Source organism: Gobio gobio, assembly GCF_949357685.1.
Source record: "Gobio gobio genome assembly, chromosome: 1".
NCBI lineage: Eukaryota > Metazoa > Chordata > Actinopteri > Cypriniformes > Gobionidae > Gobio > Gobio gobio.
This window is the reverse complement of record NC_137097.1, coordinates 35,095,909-35,118,450: the sequence shown is the minus strand read 5'-3', so window position 1 is coordinate 35,118,450 and position 22,542 is coordinate 35,095,909. Positions and strand designations below refer to the sequence as shown.

The 22,542-nt window shown below is 41.4% G+C and overlaps 1 protein-coding gene across 1 annotated transcript; it reads right to left on the bottom strand.

Annotated features, from left to right (window-relative positions):
* Positions 1-9,750: 9,750 nt before the first annotated feature.
* On the bottom strand, positions 9,751-14,041 carry foxj1a (forkhead box J1a; the record flags this gene model as incomplete). Its single annotated transcript, XM_079833096.1, has 2 exons — positions 9,751-10,599; positions 13,472-14,041. The coding sequence occupies 2 exons, from the start codon at positions 14,039-14,041 to the stop codon at positions 9,751-9,753; spliced, it is 1,419 nt and encodes a 472-aa protein (XP_079689222.1).
* Between the last annotated feature and the right edge of the window lie 8,501 nt (positions 14,042-22,542).

Here is a 22,542-nt window from a genome sequence, read left to right as displayed (position 1 = left end):
CCCTGATATGCACTACAACATTTCACAGATACTACTATTTTTATTTATTTATTTTTAAACAAAAAATATTACATTTAATGAAAACTATAATATATATAAATTGTATATCATTTAAAAGTTTGAGGTGCATTTATTTGATCAAAACTACAGTAAAAACAGGAATATTCTGAAATATTATTACAATTCAAAATAACTGTTTTCCAGTTGAATATATTGTAAAATTGTATTTATTCCTGTGGTGGTAAAGCTGAATTTTCAGCATCATTCCTCCAGTCTTCAGTGTTACATGATCCTTCAGAAATTTCAAAATGATGATGATTTGATGCTCAAGAAACATTTATTATTATTATCAATGTTTAACACAGTTGTGCTGCTTCATATTTTCATATATTCATGTGTGGCAAGTTCTGGCAACTGTGACAGTTCAACATTTATTTGGAATATTTTTTTGTGTAAAAGTCTTTACTGTGGTGTTTATTTTAATGCATCTTTTCTGAATAAAAGTATTCATTTATTTGAACATTTATAAAAAAAATACTGAACTTTTGAAAGGTAGTGTATAAATTAATACTGTATGGATTTCTTTCTGGAAATATTCCATATGTTGTATGATGTTTGCGGATAAATTATACTGAAAATTTTACTTTTCTTAATTTCATTCCATTTTCATTCCACTTCGTTAAGACGTGCATTCTCAGCTCAGTTTGAAACACACAACCCTGATACTAAACAACAAGGCCCTGTTTTTCCCCCTAAAGATTGCTGCTTGGTTGTATTTTGGTTACATTGGCTCTTGCTTATTTTACACTTTTAGTTTTGAACATTGTTAGAGTGAAAGAAAACAAGCGAGAGGTTTAGCATTTCATCAGTGTGCTCTCCTTACCTGTAGCTATCAGCAAGGCTGCAGGATAATACCTGTATCTGGTTACAGGGCCTCTCATCTGACCAAGCCACCACATTATAATTACGAGTACACTTCACCTGAAAAGACTATTCCAGCATGGATTGGTTATCCCAGGGGTGATAACATAAAACAATCTATCTAATCTATCTATCTATCTATCTATCTATCTATCTATCTATCTATCTATCTATCTATCTATCTATCTATCTATCTATCTATCTATCTATCTATCTATCTATCTATATATCTATCTATCTATCTATCTATCTATCTATCTATCTATCTATCTATCTATCTATCTATCTATCTATCTATCTATCTATCTATCTATCTATCTATCTATCTAATCTCTGTATGCCTGTATGTCTTCTGAGAAAAAATAAAGGATATTTGTCAATATATACACACCCATTTTAAAGAAATCGTATTTATTTGTTTATTTACCTCTTATTTTTTGTCTCCTATATCTGTCATCTTCTGTATTTGTCAGTATGTTTGTTGTCGCTGTATTGTTTAAATGGAAGAATTGGAGACATGAGATGATACCCGGAGAATGTGGAGACGAGGGAACACACTCGGGTAGGTAACTTCAGGTAAGTAACCTATGCAGTGTTTGACGGAGTCCTGGTCATAGGTCAGAACCTGATGAGTGTGTGGAGCAGGCTTAAATGGAGTGGAGCTGATGAGGGTGAATGATGGCATGTGTGGATGATTGCAGAGTGGGTGCAGGTGGGAGCCAGGAGGGATTGTGAGAAATGTAGTGCCAAACTGAATCCAACCCGGGGAGGGAGCATGACGGGAGAGTGACAGGTAGAGGACAGGTGACCAGGGCAGTGCTGGCAGGATGGCCAGTCCCCAGGGTGGCACAGGCGATACAGGGAACCAGGGAGATGCAAGAGGTGCAGGAAGCCAGGAAGGAGCGGTCTCTACATCCATGACGAGGGAACTATGGGCGCTGGAGTTTAAATCACTGGGGCTAGGAATGGCCTTCACGGCCATGCCAGCCACCCAAAAAATATTATTTGGGAGGAGCTGCAGGATTATGCGCTGCCTCCTTGCTGAGCTCTGGGGCGAGCCTGTGATTGAGCTCTGGGGCTGGAGCGGGCTTGTGACTGAGCTGTGGGGCTTGACCTGACTCTGGAACAGACTCATGGACTGGATGGGGCTTATGACTAAGGTCTGGGGCTGGAGCATGATTGTGACTGAGCTCTGGGGCTGAAGCAGGCCCGCAACTAAGCTCTGGGCTGAAGCAGGCCCGCAACTAAGCTCTGGGGCTGGAGCGGGGTTGTGACTGAGCTCTGGGGCTTGAACAGGCTCATGGCTGAGCTCTGGGGCTTGAGCTGTCTCTGGAACAGACTCATGGACTGGATGGGGCTTATGACTAAGGTCTGGGGCTGGAGCATGATTGTGACTGAGCTCTGGGGCTGAAGCAGGCCCGCAACTAAGCTCTAGGGCTGAAGCAGGCCCGCAACTAAGCTCTGGGGCTGGAGCGGGGTCGTGACTGAGCTCTGGGGCTTGAACAGGCTCCTGGCTGAGCTCTGGGGCTTGAGCTGACTCTGGAACAGACTCAAGGACTGGATGGGGCTCATGACTGAGCTCTGGGGCTGGACACTGGAGCGGTCTCATGGACTGGAGCCGATACTGGACTGTGCTCATGGGCTGGAGCCGACAATGGACTGTGCTGAGGGGCTGTAGCCAATACTGGACTGTGATCAGGGGCTGTAGCCAATACTGGACTGTGCTCATGGGCTGGAGCCGACACTGGATGGTGCTGAGGGGCTGGAGCCGACACTGGACTGTGCTGAGGGGCTGAAGCCAATACTGGACTGTGCTCATGGGCTGGAGCCGACACTGGACTGTGCTCAGAGGCTGGAGCCGACACTGGACTGTGCTGAGGGGCTGGAGCCGACACTGGACTATTCTCAGGGGCTGTAGCCGACACTGGACTGTGCTCATGGGCTGTAGCCGATACTGGACTGTGCTCAGGGGCTGTAGCCGATACTGGACTGTGCTCATGGGCTGGAGCCGACACTGGATGGTGCTGAGGGGCTGGAGCCGACACTGGATGGTGCTGAGTGGCTGTAGCCGATACTGGACTGTGCTGAGGGGCTGGAGCCGACACTGGACTGTGCTCAGGGGCTGTAGCCGACACTGGACTGTGCTGAGGGGCTGTAGACGACACTGGACTGTTCTCAGGGGCTGTAGCCGACACTGGCCTGTGCTCATGGGCTGTAGCCGATACTGGACTGTGCTCAGGGGCTGTAGCCGATACTGGACTGTGCTCATGGGCTGGAGCCGACACTGGATGGTGCTGAGGGGCTGGAGCCGACACTGGATGGTGCTGAGGGGCTGTAGCCGATACTGGACTGTGCTGAGGGGCTGGAGCCGACACTGGACTGTGCTCAGGGGCTGTAGCCGACACTGGACTGTGCTGAGGGGCTGTAGCCGACATTGGACTGTTCTCAGGGGCTGTAGCCGACACTGGACGGTGCTCATGGGCTGTAGCCGACACTGGACTGTGCTCAGGAGCTGTAACCGACACTGGACTGTGCTCAGGGGCTGTAGCCAACACTGGACTGTGCTCATGGGCTGTAGCCAACACTGGACTGTGCTCAGGGGCTGTAGCCGACACTGGACTGTGCTCAGGGGCTGTAGCCGACACTGGACTCTGTTCAGGGGCTGTAGCTGACACTGGATTGTGCTCAGGGGCTGTAGCCGACACTGGACTGTGCTCAGGGGCTGTAGCCGACACTGGACTGTGCTGAGGGGCTGTAGCCGACACAGGACTGTTCTCAGGGTCTGTAGCCGACTCTGGACTGTGCTCAGGGGCTGTAGCCGACACTGGACTGTGCTCATGGGCTGTAGCCGACACTGGACTGTGCTCAGGAGCTGTAACCGACACTGGACTGTGCTCAGGGGCTGTAGCCGACACTGGACTGTGCTCAGGGGCTGTAGCCAACACTGGACTGTGCTCAGGGGCTGTAGCCGACACTGGACTGTGCTCAGGGGCTGTAGCCGACACTGGACTGTGCTCAGGGGCTGTAGCCGACACTGGACTGTGCTCAGGGGCTATAGCCGACACTGGACTGTGCTCAGGGGCTGTAGCCGACACTGGACTGTTCTCAGGGGCTGTAGCCGACACTGGACTGTTCTCAGGGGCTGTAGCCGACACTGGACTGTTCTCAGGGGCTGTAGCCAACACTGGACTGTGCTCATTGGCTGTAGCCAAGGCTGTAGCCGACACTGGACTGTGCTCAGGGGCTGTAGCTGACACTGGACTGTGCTCAGGGGCTGTAGCCGACACTGGACTGTGCTCAGGGGCTATAGCCGACACTGGACTGTGCTCAGGGGCTGTAGCCGACACTGGACTGTGCTGAGGGGCTGTAGCCGACACTGGACTGTTCTCAGGGGCTGTAGCCGACACTGGACTGTTCTCAGGGGCTGTAGCCGACACTGGAATGTTCTCAGGGGCTGTAGCCGACACTGGACTGTGCTCATGGGCTGTAGCCAACACTGGACTGTGCTCAGGGGCTGTAGCCGACACTGGACTGTGCTCAGGGGCTGTAGCCGACACTGGACTCTGTTCAGGGGCTGTAGCTGACACTGGATTGTGCTCAGGGGCTGTAGCCAACACTGGACTGTGCTCAGGGGCTGTAGCCGACACTGGACTGTGCTGAGGGGCTGTAGCCGACACAGGACTGTTCTCAGGGTCTGTAGCCGACTCTGGACTGTGCTCAGGGGCTGTAGCCGACACTGGACTGTGCTCATGGGCTGTAGCCGACACTGGACTGTGCTCAGGAGCTGTAACCGACACTGGACTGTGCTCAGGGGCTGTAGCCGACACTGGACTGTGCTCATGGGCTGTAGCCAACACTGGACTGTGCTCAGGGGCTGTAGCCGACACTGGACTGTGCTCAGGGGCTGTAGCCGACACTGGACTGTGCTCAGGGGCTGTAGCCGACACTGGACTGTGCTCAGGGGCTATAGCCGACACTGGACTGTGCTCAGGGGCTGTAGCCGACACTGGACTGTGCTGAGGGGCTGTAGCCGACACTGGACTGTTCTCAGGGGCTGTAGCCGACACTGGACTGTTCTCAGGGGCTGTAGCCGACACTGGACTGTTCTCAGGGGCTGTAGCCGACACTGGACTGTGCTCATGGGCTGTAGCCAACACTGGACTGTGCTCAGGGGCTGTAGCCGACACTGGACTGTGCTCAGGGGCTGTAGCCGACACTGGACTGTGCTCAGGGGCTGTAGCCAACACTGGACTGTGCTCAGGGGCTGTAGCCGACACTGGACTGTGCTGAGGGGCTATAGCCGACACTGGACTGTGCTCAGGGACTGTAGCCGACACTGGACTGTGCTCAGGGGCTGTAGCCGACACTGGACTGTGCTCAGGGGCTATAGCCGACACTGGACTGTGCTCAGGGGCTCTAGCCGACACTGGACTGTGCTGAGGGGCTGTAGACGACACTGGACTGTGCTCAGGGGCTGTAGCCGACACTGGACTGTGCTCAGGGGCTGTAGCCGACACTGGACTGTGCTCAGGGGCTGTTGCCGACAGTGGACTGTGCTCAGGGGCTGGAGTGGTTGTGTGTGTAGCCCAGACACACATAGCAGCAGTACCATATAAGGAAAGGACAACCTCCTCGATAACACCTGAATAGAAAGAAAGGTCCTGTCCCAAATGGCCCCCTAAACTCTCGTGGTCTTCCTACGAGTCTGCACAGTCTGCACTTTCATGGCGCCGCGTTGACTGTCGAGAAGAAGTCCGCTGCGGAACCCACACCAGTGCGGACTCGGCAGAAGTGCGCATATAGGGCGCAAATCGACCGCAAAGGCCGACTCGCGAGCCCCCTTCTGAGACCTAAAATGACAAATGGGACACCCTACGGTCTCGTGGACTTAACGGACACGCGCACGCAGCAGCCATTGTAAGTCCACAAGACTGAAAGTGCATATGAAGTGTGCCATTTGGGATAGGGCCGAAGAGCGGGCTCTGAAACAGCTTCCTCTGGAGCGGGCTCTGGGAATTTCACTCACTGGAATGAACTTGAGAATTTCACTCACTGGAATAGATTTGGGGATTTAACTCTCTGGAACTGACTTGGGGATTTTCCTCTCTGGAACAGATATGGGAAAATTACTCCTTGAAATAGATTTGGAGATTATATTTTCAGGAACCGGCTCGGAAACTTTGTCATCAGGGATAGATTCAGAAATGTATTTCTCAGGAACAGATTCGGGAACTACAGGAAGGAGAAGTGGGGTTTTGAAAGTGGATAGACTAAGCAGGCGAGCATAGAGAATATATTGCTACAAAGTGGAGCTCTTAGCATACCTAGGCATCCTAGAGTACAGTGGCTCATCTAAGCCTCCTTGAACAATTATAGGTAGTAGGCTAGTTCATCATCAAGATACACTGGACAGCTCTAAGAAGTGTGTGCAGGTGAAAGCCAGGAGGGATTGTGGGAAATGTAGTGCAAAGATGACAGGTGATGGTGACGTGACTGGAGATGGTGACAATATGCACCCTTTCTAAGGGAATATTTATTTATTTACCTCTTCTGCTTTTTATTCTATACTCCTTCTACATGTTATATTTTATTTTTGTTTGTTTACTTATTTATTTATTTATTTATTTATTCTGTCAACATTTTTACATTTGAATTATTTATAAATAATTAAAATGTAAAAATGTTGACAGAATGAATAAATAAATAAGAAAAATAGATATTTTTTATATTTATATATATATATTTATCTATAAAAAATTTTTTTACAACATTTGATCCGGAGATAAATTATGGCCAGCTAATAACTAATAAAAAATAGAAACGGTAATGCTTCTATTTTTTCTTCATCTGATACTTATTAGCTGGCCTTAATTTATCATCACCTCTCTGTTACAGAACATACAGAAATATTTCTCTCATAGATTATTGAATTGTACAAAACTGTCAAAATGTCATTATCATGAAATAATACCGAGGTCACATTTATCCCAATCAAATGCAAAAATTAAATTCTTCCTTCTTTTTTGGATTTTGATCAAACCAGTGTTGTTGACACGTTTTGTGAGATTCTACTAACAAATTACTCTTCAATATAGAACAAAAACATTTTATGAGGTACAAACCGCTTCTCAGCTACCCAATATGAATGGCAGGTCCTGTTGATCTATGTAAAAGCACAGTGATATATGAGGGCGTGGGACGTCGTCCCCGTCAGACCCCACATGGGCCTAGTGAGGGCAGGCCTGACTGGAACTCTGGGGGGTACGAGAATCTCACTGAGCACAAACAAAGCCCTAACACACCCCCCACACACAGAGAGAGTGTCACCCCCAAAATAAGACAAGCAGAGAGAGGCTGTGTAAATCACACACACACTGTCCTGCTCTATTTGACGTCCCTCCCACCGCATAATAAAAGCAAGAGCACAAATGGAGCGGAATCAAGCATGAACTGAGTTAAAGATGTTGCTTTGAGAGGGGGATTCGGTTTTAGATAGGCACACACAACATGAGACATCTATATTGTATATTAATTTGAAGTACAGCATGCCCATTATAAACATACCCTTGTCAATGAAGGAAAAAAAACATTAAAGGGATAGTTCACCCAACAATACAAATTCTTTTATCATTTACTCAAAATGCGGGTGAGTAAATGATGACAGAATTTTCATTTTTGGGTGAACTATCCCTTTAAGCAACAGTCAGAGACCAAATTAAATTTGTAAAACCTACAGAACAATAACTGACCCACTAGTATCTTTGGAAGAAGTTTTGTTGATAATCAATCATTTGATTTATATACATATAGGTGCATTACCAAAATTTGAACACAAACAGGTAACCTGAATACGCATATGCTCACAAAAATATTACTGTTTTGCCAATTATTTTTGGTTACATTTTGTTCTATGGTGACGTTGTTACAGTGTAATTACTCAAAATAATAAACTACTAGTACTTAAAGGGATAGTTCACCCAAAAATGAAAATGACCCCATGATTTACTCACCCTCAAGTGTGTATATGACATTCTTCTTTCAAACGAACACGAACATCAGAGTTATATTTAAAAAAAAAAAATCCTGGCTCTTCCTAGCTTTATAATGGGAGTGAATGACAGCCCAAATTTTGAAGCATTTGAAGAAAAATATCCATATTTAACACGTTATAAAGTAAAATATCCAGCTTCCGGCGGACCGTCTTTCGTATCCAACTCACACAGAAAGCGTAACGCCTCTCGCTGTTCAAAATGCTTACACTACGTCCGACGTCATCATTGCGTCAGTTACGCTTTTCCATAAGTTAAATGTGGAAGGCGCTCTGGCAGAAGCAAGATATTTTACTTTATAACGTGTTAAATATGGATATTTTTCTTACAAAAACCCATTGATTCGCTTCAGTAGGACTTTATTAACCCCTGGAGCCGTGTGGAGCACTTTTATAATGGATGGATGCACTGTTATGGCTTCAAAATTTGGGCTGCCATTCACTGCCATTATACACCTTGGATTAGCCAGGACATTTTTTAATATAACTCTGATTGTATTCGTCTGAAATAAGAATGTCATATACACCTAGGATGACTTGATGGCTTGAACAATATCTTTAACATAGGGTTATGGTTAGGATTTGGTTTAGGGTTAGTTGTAATTATGCATAATTTACTGTTATCACTATTGTAAGTATATGTAATGTGTAACTCTCACCTTAAAATAAAGTGCTACCTTATTTCCCTTTGCACTTACAACATGAAGGTTAGACTAAAACCCCGATGAGTTTTAAGGTTTATTCTCTTGTATTCCCGAAAACAAACAAACCCAAAGAAAGTTTGGTATATTAGTGCCTTTTTATTATTTGCTTTAATGACATGTCTTCCCAAGTGATTAACTCATCCCATTTAAATTTACTTAGTACTAACAATCTAAATAAGAAGATAAAAGTAGTCTTGGTGTAAAATATCATTTGTATGATGTCTGCGTAACACTCTTAACACAATATGTGGATGAAAGTGGTTAGATGTGCATCAGAGCTAGAATTCAGTTGCAAAAGAGAACATTTGGCACATACATTTCACCTACCGAATAATCCAACATAGGCAGGAACCCCTAGATCCCATTCATTCAATTACTGCTATAATCAGAATACACTGTCTCCATCACATCAGCACTAAAACAGCTCATTTGGTGACTATAAACCTAAACAATTCCATTTCAACCAAAAGATTTTACTTCAATCATGGTCCGGCACTGCACATGAGGGATGTATCTGTCCTTCTGTATCTGACACATCCAGTTCAGGTCTTGGAGCCTCCGCCAGAGAGATGATGATAAAAATCAGGTGGGACATCCAAAATGTTTAGCCCTGCATGGGGACTTCCTGAGAACAACTGCTCTAAACAGCATTAGATTCACTGAAAGCACAATGTTTGTGTGTAATTTCATTTGCACATTTGATTTTGTACAACAGAATTTGTTTGAATGTGATGCAACTGTTCATTTCTTAAATTAAACTCTTTCTTTTGTAAACAACAAACTTGCGCATGTCTACTTCCAGTTCATGGTTGGCGTCCAGTCCACATGATACATGATTTTAAGGACTCGCTAAGGAACTTGATTAGATTAGCTTTAATGCAGGTAGATAACAAGTCAAATACAAAAAAAACATAATCATAAAAATCAGTATTAGAAATAGATACGCTTTTAAAAATACATCTTCACGTGGAGTTCATGGAATCCAGTATGAAATCTTTGGGGCTAAACAGTCCAAACCCTCTTTGTTCTTTGACTTGTTTGTGTCTCCAAAGGACCGAATGTATCTCAGGTGTCTCTTCAAAGGAGAGACTCGATCTTACTGCTTAAGTCCCCTCCGAGAGAGTCTCCCAGGTCAAAGAGTTGATCGATGCTGACCGTCGAGCTACAGAGGAAGTCAGGGCGGTTGCCCTCGTCCACCTCGGACCAGGGACTCTGCAGAAGTGCCGTGGCCAGGAAAGTTTCCTCATCAAAGTCTACTTCGCTGCTCCTCTGGGTTTCCATCAACACGTGGCTCTCAACGACACCTCCAGGAGCTTCTAGGGGGCTGATATGGGTGCCCCTAACCATCAAGTCCTCGTCTCGTGGTATGGGGCTCAATGGACCCCCTTCGTTCAAGCTCAGTTCTCCATTCAGGGCCGAGTCCAGCAAGGCGTCCCAGTCAAAGTTGCCTTTCAGGGAGCTTAAATCCTCGTGCTCGTCCATGGCCAGCAGTGGGGAGCTTGAGCGTCGTGGAGGTTTGCTCCCGCCAGTCCTGTGGCTGTACGGCTGTTTCCTCTTGGCGCCCTTCCCTGAAACCCAACAACTCAACATAGTGGCTTCAGCCAAACGAGGGTCCCAGTTCTGATCTGCTCCCGTGGCTTCCTCGAACTCTTTCAGGAGCTGCTGGGACTCGGGACTCACGCAAAGGCTTCTGGCCATTCCTGCGTTGGCTACAGCCTGTCCGGCGTGAGAGCTCATCCTGAGGCGGTTCTGAAGAGCTGGGTTGATTTGCACGGGAGGCATCCTGCGCTTCTTGTAGGCACCGTTGAGGAGACGCTCTGCGTACTGGGGGTCGATCTTCCAGAACCCACCTTTGCCTGGCTCATCCTTTTGTCTCGGGACTTTTATGAAGCATTTGTTCAACGACAGATTGTGGCGGATGGAGTTCTGCAATGATGAATGAGAAAATCCATGAGAACATTTATTCAAGTACTAATCTATAGTTCACTTGTGTGTTGGCATGATGCACTTAAACACATGGAAGTCGAGCATTAAAGACTGAAATACCTTGAGTGCCGTTTTTTTTCTTGCGTAGATGCGTTTTGGGAAGGACATATCGTAGGGTTTATCTGATTTTAGGCTTTAGATTAATTTAGGCTTTAGTTTCCATGACATGTAACACTTTACAAGAAGGTTCAATTTGTTAATCTTAGTAAATCCATAAAAAAAAATTAATAATAATTATCATGCATTCCTTTTTTATCTACACTTAAATGTGGGTAAGTTTCATAAAAAAAGCAACATTTTGAACAAAAAGCTGAGAAAATCACATTTTGTCAAAGACTTCATCCAGATCAGATTCAGAACGATGATCAAACACAGATGGAGTAGATCGAGTCCATCAACACCCCCTAATGCTTGCACAGTCCTGTAGCTCGTTCTGGGTCGACATTTCATTCAGTAACATAAGGCACTTTTGATTTATGTGATTTTTAATGCTGATGATCAACATTCAACGTTATTTTACATGTGCAGCTGCTTATATAAATGATATCGTCGTTTCTGCTTCTTCTTCATCTGTGTTTTGATCAGGAGATTCTGTACCCATTCACAAAATGCGTAATAGCGCCCCCTACCTAACAGTGAATACCCGGAAACCAGGAAAACTCTGTGTTTGGCGAGGAAGCGTTTTTTCACAAATAACGGAACATTCCGTGTTTGGCGTTGAAAGAGTTAATCTTTTTTAAATTATTTATTTTTTAATTACATTTTTACAGTGTATCAAACAGCAAACAATACTTTTACATCCTTTATCATTCCAGGTCGTGTTAATTTCTACAAATACTAATACATTTTTAATATTTTGAACATTTTAAACATGTATACAAAAAGTACAATTAGTATAAATTAGGGCTGTCAAACGATTAATCGTGATTAATCGCATATATATATATATATATATATATATATATATATATATATATATATATATATATATATATATATATATATAAACATTATATATAAATATTAAAAAAATCTTAAATATATACATGCGTGTGTGTGTGTATTTATATACATAATAATAACACACAGTACACACATATATTATGTAAACACAAACTTTTACTTTTGATGCGATTAATCGTGATTAATCGTTTGACAGCACTAATATAAATGTATCTAAGGTGCATTTACATTTACTGTTACTAAACCAAATGTTGCATAAACCAAAATCTAGTCATTTCAATAGAATTCTGCGAAACAGGGAATTTGTGAAGGGGCAAAACATTTCCCCTTGCAGATTTTGCATCTGGATTATGTTTTTCATGCACATTTGCCACGTTCAACAACAGAACTGAAAGTGATTCCTGTGTGAGCGGTGCAGTGAACAACAGTATATTCAAAAATGAACTCTTTCCCCGCCATTTGTGAGAAAACTTTTCCCCAGCATTGGCGGAAATTTCTGGCTTTCCATGTTTTCACTGTTATACGCTAGGGGGCGTATATTACACATCTTCTGAAAGAGTACAGAATCTCTGGATCAAAACACAGGCGAAGAAGACGTAGAAACAAGCGATGGCATATTTATGAAGATGCATATGTAAAATAACGCGATTATCAAACATTCAACATCATATAAATCAAAACTGCCTAATGTTACTGAATGAAATGAGCTATAGGACTGTGAAGCTTTGGAGGTGTTGATGGACTCCATCTACTCCATCTGTGCTCTGATCATCGTTCTGAATCCGATCCAGATGTTGTCCGATTTTTTTTCAGCTTTTTGCTCAAAATTTTCTTTTTCTTTTTTTTACGAAACCTACCCATATTTGGTGGCTGGCAACTTTTTTTCAAAAACGCTGGCTGGGAAAGAGGTAATAATGAAAGAAAGAAAAAATCTTAATACCTAGTGCATTAACTATGTTAACAAACTGAACCTCTCTGTAAAGTGTCTCCTCATTTGCTAGATGGTATTACAGGGAGGTACATTCTCATTCTAAAGAGCATTTGATTGGACACATATTTAGCTATGCAAATGAGTACAAAATGCATCATTGATTTTTGTGGACCATTTCCTAGATGAGCAAAACTGAATATTTGAAACACTTGCATATGCTAAATGATAATTTTGTCAGCTTTCAGTAGTATTGCAAGACTGCAAAGCTAATAAAAATAGCCATTAAATGTCCAATTTTGTAGACCTCCATTGTGTGTCAATATTTTGGGCACGCCAGCCACCACAAGCTAATTACGTTTAAACAAAGCACTGACTTCCTAACCCTGGTTAACCATTGCTTTGAGTTAAATTATCTAAAAACTGAGTGAATGTCTGCGTTTTCTTCAGAGAAAGGAGGTTATGGCTAAGGGGTTAATTAATAATTCACCAGCAACTAAATCTTTTTAGAAATCCCCCTTTTTTTGTGTACATATCCAACTTATGAGCTCATTCTTCCTCCTTGCCTAATGAACACGTTTCAAAAGGGGACAAATGTATCCTTTTCTGCAGGACAGTCAGCTAGGATTACACTTACATCTGAGCACATTGGCCGTACACACCTGTCATCAAAAGCTCTCAAAATAAAACAGCCTTCTGAAAGGTTTCTGTCGGCCTCTCTCCAATACACAATCTACTTCAGCAGGTGCTAAGAAGGCTTTCTCTCTCTCCAGTCAGCTCGAACAATAGCAAAAAACCCTCTTTGGCATTTGCCAGCTATGCAAATGATGCAGGTCCCGGGATGAGCCATCTATTAGGTGCATCTTTTAAGTGTAAATGCATGTGGTAACAGCTGTAAGGTTCGACGATATTGCGTCTTACCTGCCAAGTGGGGTCTGCATGGCGGAAGTAGCAGAAGTTGTCCGTGATCCATTTGTAGATGCATGAGAGGGTGATTTTGGTTTTCTTACTAGCCTGCATGGCCATGCAGATGAGAGTTGCGTATGAGTACGGTGGCTTGATATGAGGGTTTGTCTTGTAATCGACTTCATCTGGGCAGTGTCCGTGGGCGACCAGGCTGGGTAGAGCCGAAAAGGACGGCACCCTGTGGAAAGACGCCGCCGTGGGTTTGCCCGGGGTCAGCGGCATGCCCATGGACGCCGGGTCTCCTGCTAAAGGAGACGCGGGAGCATCCGAGCCCACTCGGCTCCCGAAGAAGTGGCTCTGGTGGTGGCTGGTTTGAGACGCGCTGGCGTTGAGAATGGAGAACTCCTGCAGCCACTGGAGGCTGGTCAGGCTGTCGTCCAGATTGTCGGAGCTGCAGCTGCTGCTGTTGCACTCGACTGAACCGCGGTCCATCCGCTCGGCCTGAGCAGCGGCCGTGACCACCTCCTCCTCCAAACCCACCGAGCCCTCCGGCCAGGGGTCGTTCGCGTAACTCATGGACAGCATGGTCCTTTCCCAGCCAAATCCTGAGGAGACAATAACGTTTTGAAGAGCTGTTTGTTTCCATTATAGGGAACTGCTTTATTTGGATTCTCCGGCTTATAGAGGTCATAGAACTTTCCGGAAACTTCACAGGTCACTCTTTACGACATCTCATAACTGGATACACAATAGAGCAGATCCCAAACCACTAACATTCCTCGGCACGGCAGGTGCATCAGGACGCTCACAAAATATTATGTTCTGCCTATGTTGGTAACGTTACAGTGTCCTTGTTACATGTACTTACTATCTAGCAAGCAATAACAACAAGGTTACACTTTATTTGTTACAGTGTAATTAAACATTTAAGTACTGAGTAATATTTAGTAACTACATGTACTTACTATAGGGTTAGGGTAGGATTTGGGTTTGTATTAGGGTTAGTTGCATGTAATTATGCATAATTTACATTTATTTCTATGGTAAGTAACGTTACATGTGAAATATGTAACAAGGACACTGTAAAATAAAATGTATGTATAGTATGTACATGTTGGTAATTAATATTACTCAGTATTTAAATGTATAATTACAATGTAACAAGGTATAGTGTAATCAGGATGTTTAGTTTAACAAAACTCAATAAATTATTAATACTAATGTAAAGGTATGTTAACTCAGATTCCCTTTGTAGATAACGTATACTCTTTTTTTGTCGTTGCGATTATCATTTTAATAATTACTTTTTGTAATTTACTTTATAAACAAATTTGGTAACACTTTATTTTACAGTGTCCTTGTTATACATGTTACAGTACTGTAGCTAATAACTATAAATTATGCATAATTACATGCAACCAACCCCTAATCCTACCATAATCCTATAGTAAGATCATGTAGTTAGTTGTTATTACTCAGTACTTAAATGTATATTTACACTGTAACACAGACATCTTAAAATAAAGTGTAACCACACATTTTTGAGATGATAATACGTTTGTCATGTCTAACGTTACTCGAAATAAAGTAAACTTGCATTAACTCACCTGTTACCGAGAGGAGCCTTGAGTGGCAGGGAAATAACATCCAATAACTCAAGAAAGGAAAAGTTTATCCGATTAGGTCGAAATGACTTCCAGACGTGCAGCTGCTGGAGAATGTGCCTCTGCGCGTCTCAGTTCAAGGTCTCCAGGGCAGCAGAAGCTCCGGGGCCAGTTTAATACCTGCTGCTGCAGGACGTTTGTCCGGTCACCCCAGCAACGGCGCACCCCCCTTGTAAACAGCTTCCCGTTCTTCTATTGGTCGGGCGGTTGTTATGGTGACTGTGCTAATAATCGCGAGCTCACAGGTTCGTGAACGTTACACACGTTCGCTTCTCGTCTGACTGGCGGAGAGAAAGCGCGAAACGAGAAAGAAAAAACACACCATTATGTTGTTTACAGTGAAATTGTGTAATTTAATAATTACATTAAATAATAATTAAATAGCAAACGAAAATAAAGTGAAATGCACATTTCAGTCACCTCTGTATGCTTTTTAACTCAACCTGCAGAATGATTTTTGGTATTTATAATGATTTGTTCATGATGTTTGATGTCCTTTTTGAAAAATACATAATAATACACATAAAATGTGTGGTTGTTACTTTAAAGAGTAAATGTCTACTTGATCTGACCCTTAAAATTACCCTTAGTAAGCTTTTCACAACATAAAAAAATAAGATCATAGCATTTAAAGTCAAAAGTATGTAAAGTAGGCCTATAAATGTTTTGTAAATGTAATAAATAAATAAATAATAATTCTGGATTGGTGTCTAGGTTAAAGCATAGAAGTGAATTACATTACAAAAAAAATTGGCATGAGCTCATTAACCATGATTTTACTATAGTAAAACTCTACTAACAATGACTGTAGTAAAAACATGGTTATTTTTTTAGTTACTAAATGCTATTACTGCAAAAAAATAATAGTTGAACCATACTTACTGTGGTAAAACCAGGGTTTGTTGTTTAACTGCAAAAATAATAGTTACTTATAGCTTATATATTTATAGCTTCTTGATCTGACCCATAAAATGACCCTTCGTAGTAAGCTTTTAACAACATACAAATAAGAGCACTTATAATAGCATTTAAAGTCAAAATTATAAACGTAAAGTATAAATGTTTTTATAAATGTTAAATATTTATTTATTTATTTTAATTCTGGATTAAAGATTAAAGCACAGAAGTGAATTTTCATTATAGTTGAACCATGGTTACTGTGGTAAACCATGGTTAGTTACTGTGGTAAAACCATGGTTAGCTTATGGTTACCTGGAAAATCATAGTTGAACCATGTTTACTGTGGTTAACCATGGTTAGTTACTGTGGTAAAACCATGGTTAGCTTATGGTTACCTGGAAAATCATAGTTGAACCATGTTTACTGTGGTAAACCATGGTTAGTTACTGTGGCAAAACCATGGTTAGCTTATGGTTACCTGGAAAATCATAGTTGAACCATGTTTACTGTGGTAAACCATGGTTAGTTACTGTGGTAAAACCATGGTTAGCTTATGGTTACCTGGAAAATCATAGTTGAACCATGCATGTTTACTGTGGTAAAACCATGGTTATTTTTGTAGTCACTATGGTTTTACTAAGAACCACAGTAAACAATTGGTATGGTAGTAAAATCATTAATTTTCATGAATATTGTTAGGCTCATTCAGTCATAATATTTTTGACTTGAATAAAACTGGTTAATTTGATGTTACCATGAAAGGTTACCTGACCTTTTTTGTGGTCTTTGGTGGTTTCAGCACTGCTTCTGAATTACCATAGTAAGTTCGGTCTGATGTCTGAAGATCTATTTGTTTTAATAATGGTGATTTGCTTCTTTCTCTCTCATCCAGAGCCCGTCTGCTGACCTGCTGATTGGCATTTGTCACATGTGAAGGGGCTTGAAGAGGGACCGAGCTCAAGAGATGCTGAAGCTTTTATTGCTATGGTTGCTTTTGTAGAGTTTCTTTTGCATGAAGCCACTCAGCCACACTAACAGAGCGCTCAAGAGCACAATCCCTCTTGTATCTTTTTATCCTCCATTTAGTCCCTCTATGTTACCAACAAAAAGTGCATTCCTTTAAAAAAAAAAAACCCTTTAGATGCACTCAAACTAACACTTATCGCCTTAAATCTGCCCTGAGAGCAAGTCGAGTTTGAGGTTCATCCCTGTCAGTTTTGCTCATTTAAACACATCAATGACTGTATAATGTGGCATTTGTGTGGAAACAATGCTAATATGTGATACATACAGTGCTGTTGAATGCAGTCTGACGCCTGAACTCTTGTCGAGAGGCAAGAGTTAACAGGCATTGTATTGAGAGTAAAGAGACAGTTCCTGAAGCCCTTTCCTCTCTTGCCTCAGTGCCAGTCATGCGTGAAATCACTTTAAACACATTCCTTATTGTTTGACCCCGACATGTTTGTTTTTGGTCTGATCTGATTGTTCAAGACAATTTTAGACCTGTTCCTCCTCTTCAAGTAAACAACAGGTGGCTTATGACATATCAGTGGCAACTTCTACAAGTGAAAATGCAGTTACAGATATCCAGAATAATAGGTTTTATTAGTAGAAATAAATTTTTTTTTATATCAAGAACTGGATTTCTGCGAGTGCGTTTGTAGTGGATACTATTATAGATTTTATTAATATTTTAATATTATCATAAAATAGTTATTTGGATATTTTCTTGTCATCCTCCAAGTTTTTCAATAAAAAATATTTTATACATTAAAAAAGGGGGGTTTAATATGTATACACATTTTATGTATTGGTAACTGTTGCTTTGTCAACTATCTGAAATAAAAATATATATATAATGAAAAAAGTTAATCATTAGGCTATTTAATTTTTTTTTTTTTTTTTCAGTTAACCTCTTCATTTCAAGTAGCTAACAAAATATTGTCTATATGCCAATTGGGTAAGAAAAATAATCTTGTTTCTGTATGAAATCTTGTTTCAGTCAGAAATAAGATTATTTTTCTTATCCCATTGGGAGATAATTGTGCTTGTTTTAACTTCATTTGGATTTCCCCCCCCAGAAAACAAGAAAAAATATCTTAGCATTTTACTTATAATGCATCTTGATTTAAGAATTTGTAGATATTTGGACTGGAAACCAGACAACAATACTAGTAAGAAAAGCATGTTTTGCAGTGTTATGTTTATATGTTCGTTTCTAGTTTTAGTTAATAAGCCTCCTTGAATCAATCTTTGTTTTAGTCTAAAAAGAAAAGCTGTGTCTTATTGCCATTCTTCATTGACATATAGTCTAAATTTAACATCATGTTATTAGTATCAAAGTCAAATGCAAATATACCAATCTTTACTCTTCAAGTTACATTTTTTAATGAAAAGTGTTATTTTGTACAACTATCAGACATTTTCAGATCGATTTTGACCACAAGAGGGCGCGAGCATAAAGCAGGTCACAACTGAGTCACGTGTCATCATATTTATCGACTGATTGAAACGATTCATTATTTCATTTATTTACTTACATCTGCTATCATACTTATCTTTTCTGTTTTTATAGATACTAACAATAATCGATATAAGGTTAATAGCCTATTGATTATTATGCACACTTAAAATGTTGGAACTCATTACGTTATCAGTCTAAATAGAGTATAAAACAATGAACGATATTTTATTCAAAATAAACATATTATTTACTACAGTAAATAGCCTACACGTGTGAACTAACTTCATCCATTTACTAAAAATAACTCTTAAAATTTAAGATGCAGCTTTGAAACTTTGTATGTAGGCCAATGCAGTTTGTGACTTAAGTGTTGTGATCAACCTGGCCTTTAAAGCATCTTCTCTAAATGGCCATACAAGTATGAAGCCTGAGCAGGAGAACAACAATAAGAAGAGAGCATCAGCTCTGAAGACCGTCCAAAGTCCACTTAGTTTCGCTTTGATCAGTCATTCACAGACAGTGATAAGCGTAAAGCTCCTGAAAAAAAACATAAATCAGGATTCAGTGTAAAAGTGCATCCCAAGGTCCCCAAAACAGGTCAAGATTATGGAGATAAAAAGATGTACAAACATGGTCCTCTAGCGAAGTGAAGACACAACAGACAGTGATGAGTTTACATCCGTCGAATTTCAAAATACTATACAAGAACCATAAAAGATTTATTATGTAAAGTACTTAATCTAAACAAAAGGTGAATCATATTTTTAAACCTCAAGAACAATACCGTTTAAAAATTATACTGACTGGCAATCAGTTCTCTTATTCTCACTAAGGCTGCATTTATTTGCTTTAAAATTTAGTACAAACTGTAATATTGTGAAATAATATTACCATTCAAAATAGCTGTTTACTATTGGAACATATGTCAAACTGACATTTATTCCTGTGATCAAAGCTGAATTTTCAGCATCATTACTCCAGTCTCCATTGTCACATGATCCTTCAGAAATGATTCTAAAAGTACAGCATCTGTTATCTTTTCCGTATAAAAAGAAAAATAAGATAATCAGGAGGAACAGAATACAGTGGACTGAAAATAGCTCTTGTCACAGATATCCTTGATACACCAATGACATCATTTTGACATCATACAGATAAAGTATTAAAAAGTAGGACAAAGTAGACTCATTCGAAAGAAATGTGTATGATTGAATTCTCTTAAAGTCACCATAAAAACTGACAAATCTATTTTTGATGTAATAATGCAGTATGTATTATATAGTAAGTGATTTATATGTGCACATCCTTTTTATTTATTTATTCATGTGTCCTCGTAATCTTTAATTAAAATATCTTCCCCTCCCTCTTCTCTGATGATGCGTTTACTGGCGTGAGGGCGGGGCAACCTGTCACTCACATGAGATCCACCAATAGCAAACCACAACCATCCAATCAATTCACCAGTGACAAAATCAAGCCCCGCCCACATTTGTTCTTGTTGGAGAAGCTGTTTCACTCGGATAGGCCTATACGTCACAATTAGGGCTGTCAAACAATTAATCGCGATTAATCACATCCAAAATAAAAGTTTGTGTTATAATATGTGTATACTGTGTACCATGTTACCATGTGTAGCATGCAGTCGCTCTCAGCTGATACTAATGTCACTGTAGCCCTTCTCACATCCAGACCACTGTTACAACTCAATACACAGAGATCACAGAAGAAACGCCCAGCTGCATTACATTATAGATAGCCTTCTCCATAACAGGCTTTCTCTGACACCCGGTCTGAATTATTCAGACTCTCTGCTGGGTGGGTTGAAACTCCTGAATTCATTTCAAAGCAGTAGCTAACAACATCCCCATTTACACCTGGCTGAAGCCTTTGTGAGCTTGGGACAGTGAAATGTGCTACCTGTGGCATTCATTTCTTTATTTATTACATTTTAATTTAGCAGTTGAATATTGTTGTTATTATTAGGCTTGTGGTTTTGTATAAAATTGGTCTTGTCTTAAAGTCCCACTGATATGGAAGTGCCTTGATATTCAATGTGTTGACGTAATTTCCACAGAAACAGGAAGACAAGGCGGGACATATCAAACAGCTCCTCCCCTTTTTTAAAATAGCCAATAGCGTTTAGTTTATATCACAGCTCAGCTGTTGAGCTCGATAAAGCTGCAGTTTCCTCCTAATCTCTAACCGTTTCTCCTGCTTACCTCCTTCATATCGCTTTAAAATACAGCATTCTGTGCAGAACTCAAATGGGTCCGATATGTTTTGTGGTCTGAGTCGACTCGTGAATATGATCTGCTCTGTGCTATCGTGTCTCTGGACCAGAGCTGTGGCGGTTTGCATGAAACTAACATGAAACCAGACTTCATTCGGCCCAATGGGAAGCATATTTACACTGTCTGAATCGTTCCCTAGCCCCTATATAGTGCACAATGTGCCATTCACCATGCAGAAAATAGTAAATGTGTGAACAATTGACCGGCCCACAGCTTCAGTGTCTATTTATAATGTAGGGGGCGGGGCTTCAGATTCTAGAGAGCATTTGATTGGACAAAAAATCTGATGAGAAGCTGAAGTGCAGTGATGTCATCAAAATCATTGATCCATATTGGTGGAATTTGCCATTGTTTTGGAGCACATTAGCTTATAGATAACAGTAAGGCTGTGTGTCCACTGAAGCGTTTTTCCCATGGCTAGCATATGTTTCCAGTTGTTTTCAAAGGAAGCGCCACGTTTTTAAAACGGCAGGATTACATACTGAAGCGCTGAGCGCTCTGCATTTTTTACCGGTCGCCGAGAGTTGAAGAACGTTCAACTTGGGGTAAAATGCAGCGCTCATCACTGTCACTTTTTAACGTCCAGTCACAGTGGAGGAGGGGCAGGACAAATACAACACCGACCAACCACCACATTCTGCTTGTACGACATCAACAGATGACAACAACAAGCATAATAACGTAACAAAAATTTTTAAAACAAGAGCCAGAGTATCATAGCAAGCAAAGCATCTCATCTGAAAAAAAAAAAAAAAAAACACTGCGCTGCCAAAACACTCTCAAGCGCCAACAGATGAGTGCCTAGCGTTTTCAGCTGGCTGAAATGCTTTGGTGGACACGTGGCCTAAGGCTAACATATTGTGCTGTAAAAGCCAAAAAATGTGGATATTGATTTCTTTGGGACTTTAAAGTTGGCATGAAATTGAAGTTGCAATAGTCTCTTCTTCCCTGTATTGTTATGTATAGAGTGGTGCATGATGTCACTTTGAAGGCCAACCGGCTGTTAGCATCGCACTGGTTCCCTCGAGAAAAACCCAATAGGATTTTCCCACAGGCTTTTGGATTATCACATAAAACAAGTTCTGTGATCAACAAAAGTTTATGATACTTGTACGTTTTGTCCATCAAGATAATTATCACAGATGAATACAACTTTTATGAATTTTGAAGCCTAAATGCAGTCGCCAGAAGTAAAAGGCTAAAGAGAGACTGTACGTTTTGAATGCTTATATCTTCTAAATGTGAATTTTGTCATTGTTTTGGAGCACACTAGCCAGGGCCGGCCCGTGGCATAGGCGGAATAGGCAAATGCTAGGGGCGCCACTCATCCATAGGGGCGCCAAAATGTATTACTGATACTATTTTATTAATATTAATTTGAAATATTACCAAATAAAGCGCAAAAAAAACGTAACTAAGTCCCCCGCCTCTTTCCGGTCCGCCTCATCAATCTCCCCCCGCCGATCTACTTGAAGTGCGTCAGAAATACAACGCGCGATCAGTTTATCGTTAGGGGAATTTGTTGTGTTGCGTCGCCTCTCGCCGCATCTAACGCAGACAGAATTGCTTTCATTTTTTAGGGTTCTTGGCCGCTCGCTCCAGGTGTTGACACGGTGTAAGTTGCCTGATTATTTATGACGGATGGCCGAATTGAAGTGTCTAAAAAAAAGACAGAAGCCCTCTGATGCAGGGAAGATAAGGGATACACTGCTCTTCTTACGTAGTATTTGTGTCTTGTTTCTAGTCTAAATATCTAAAATTCCTAAA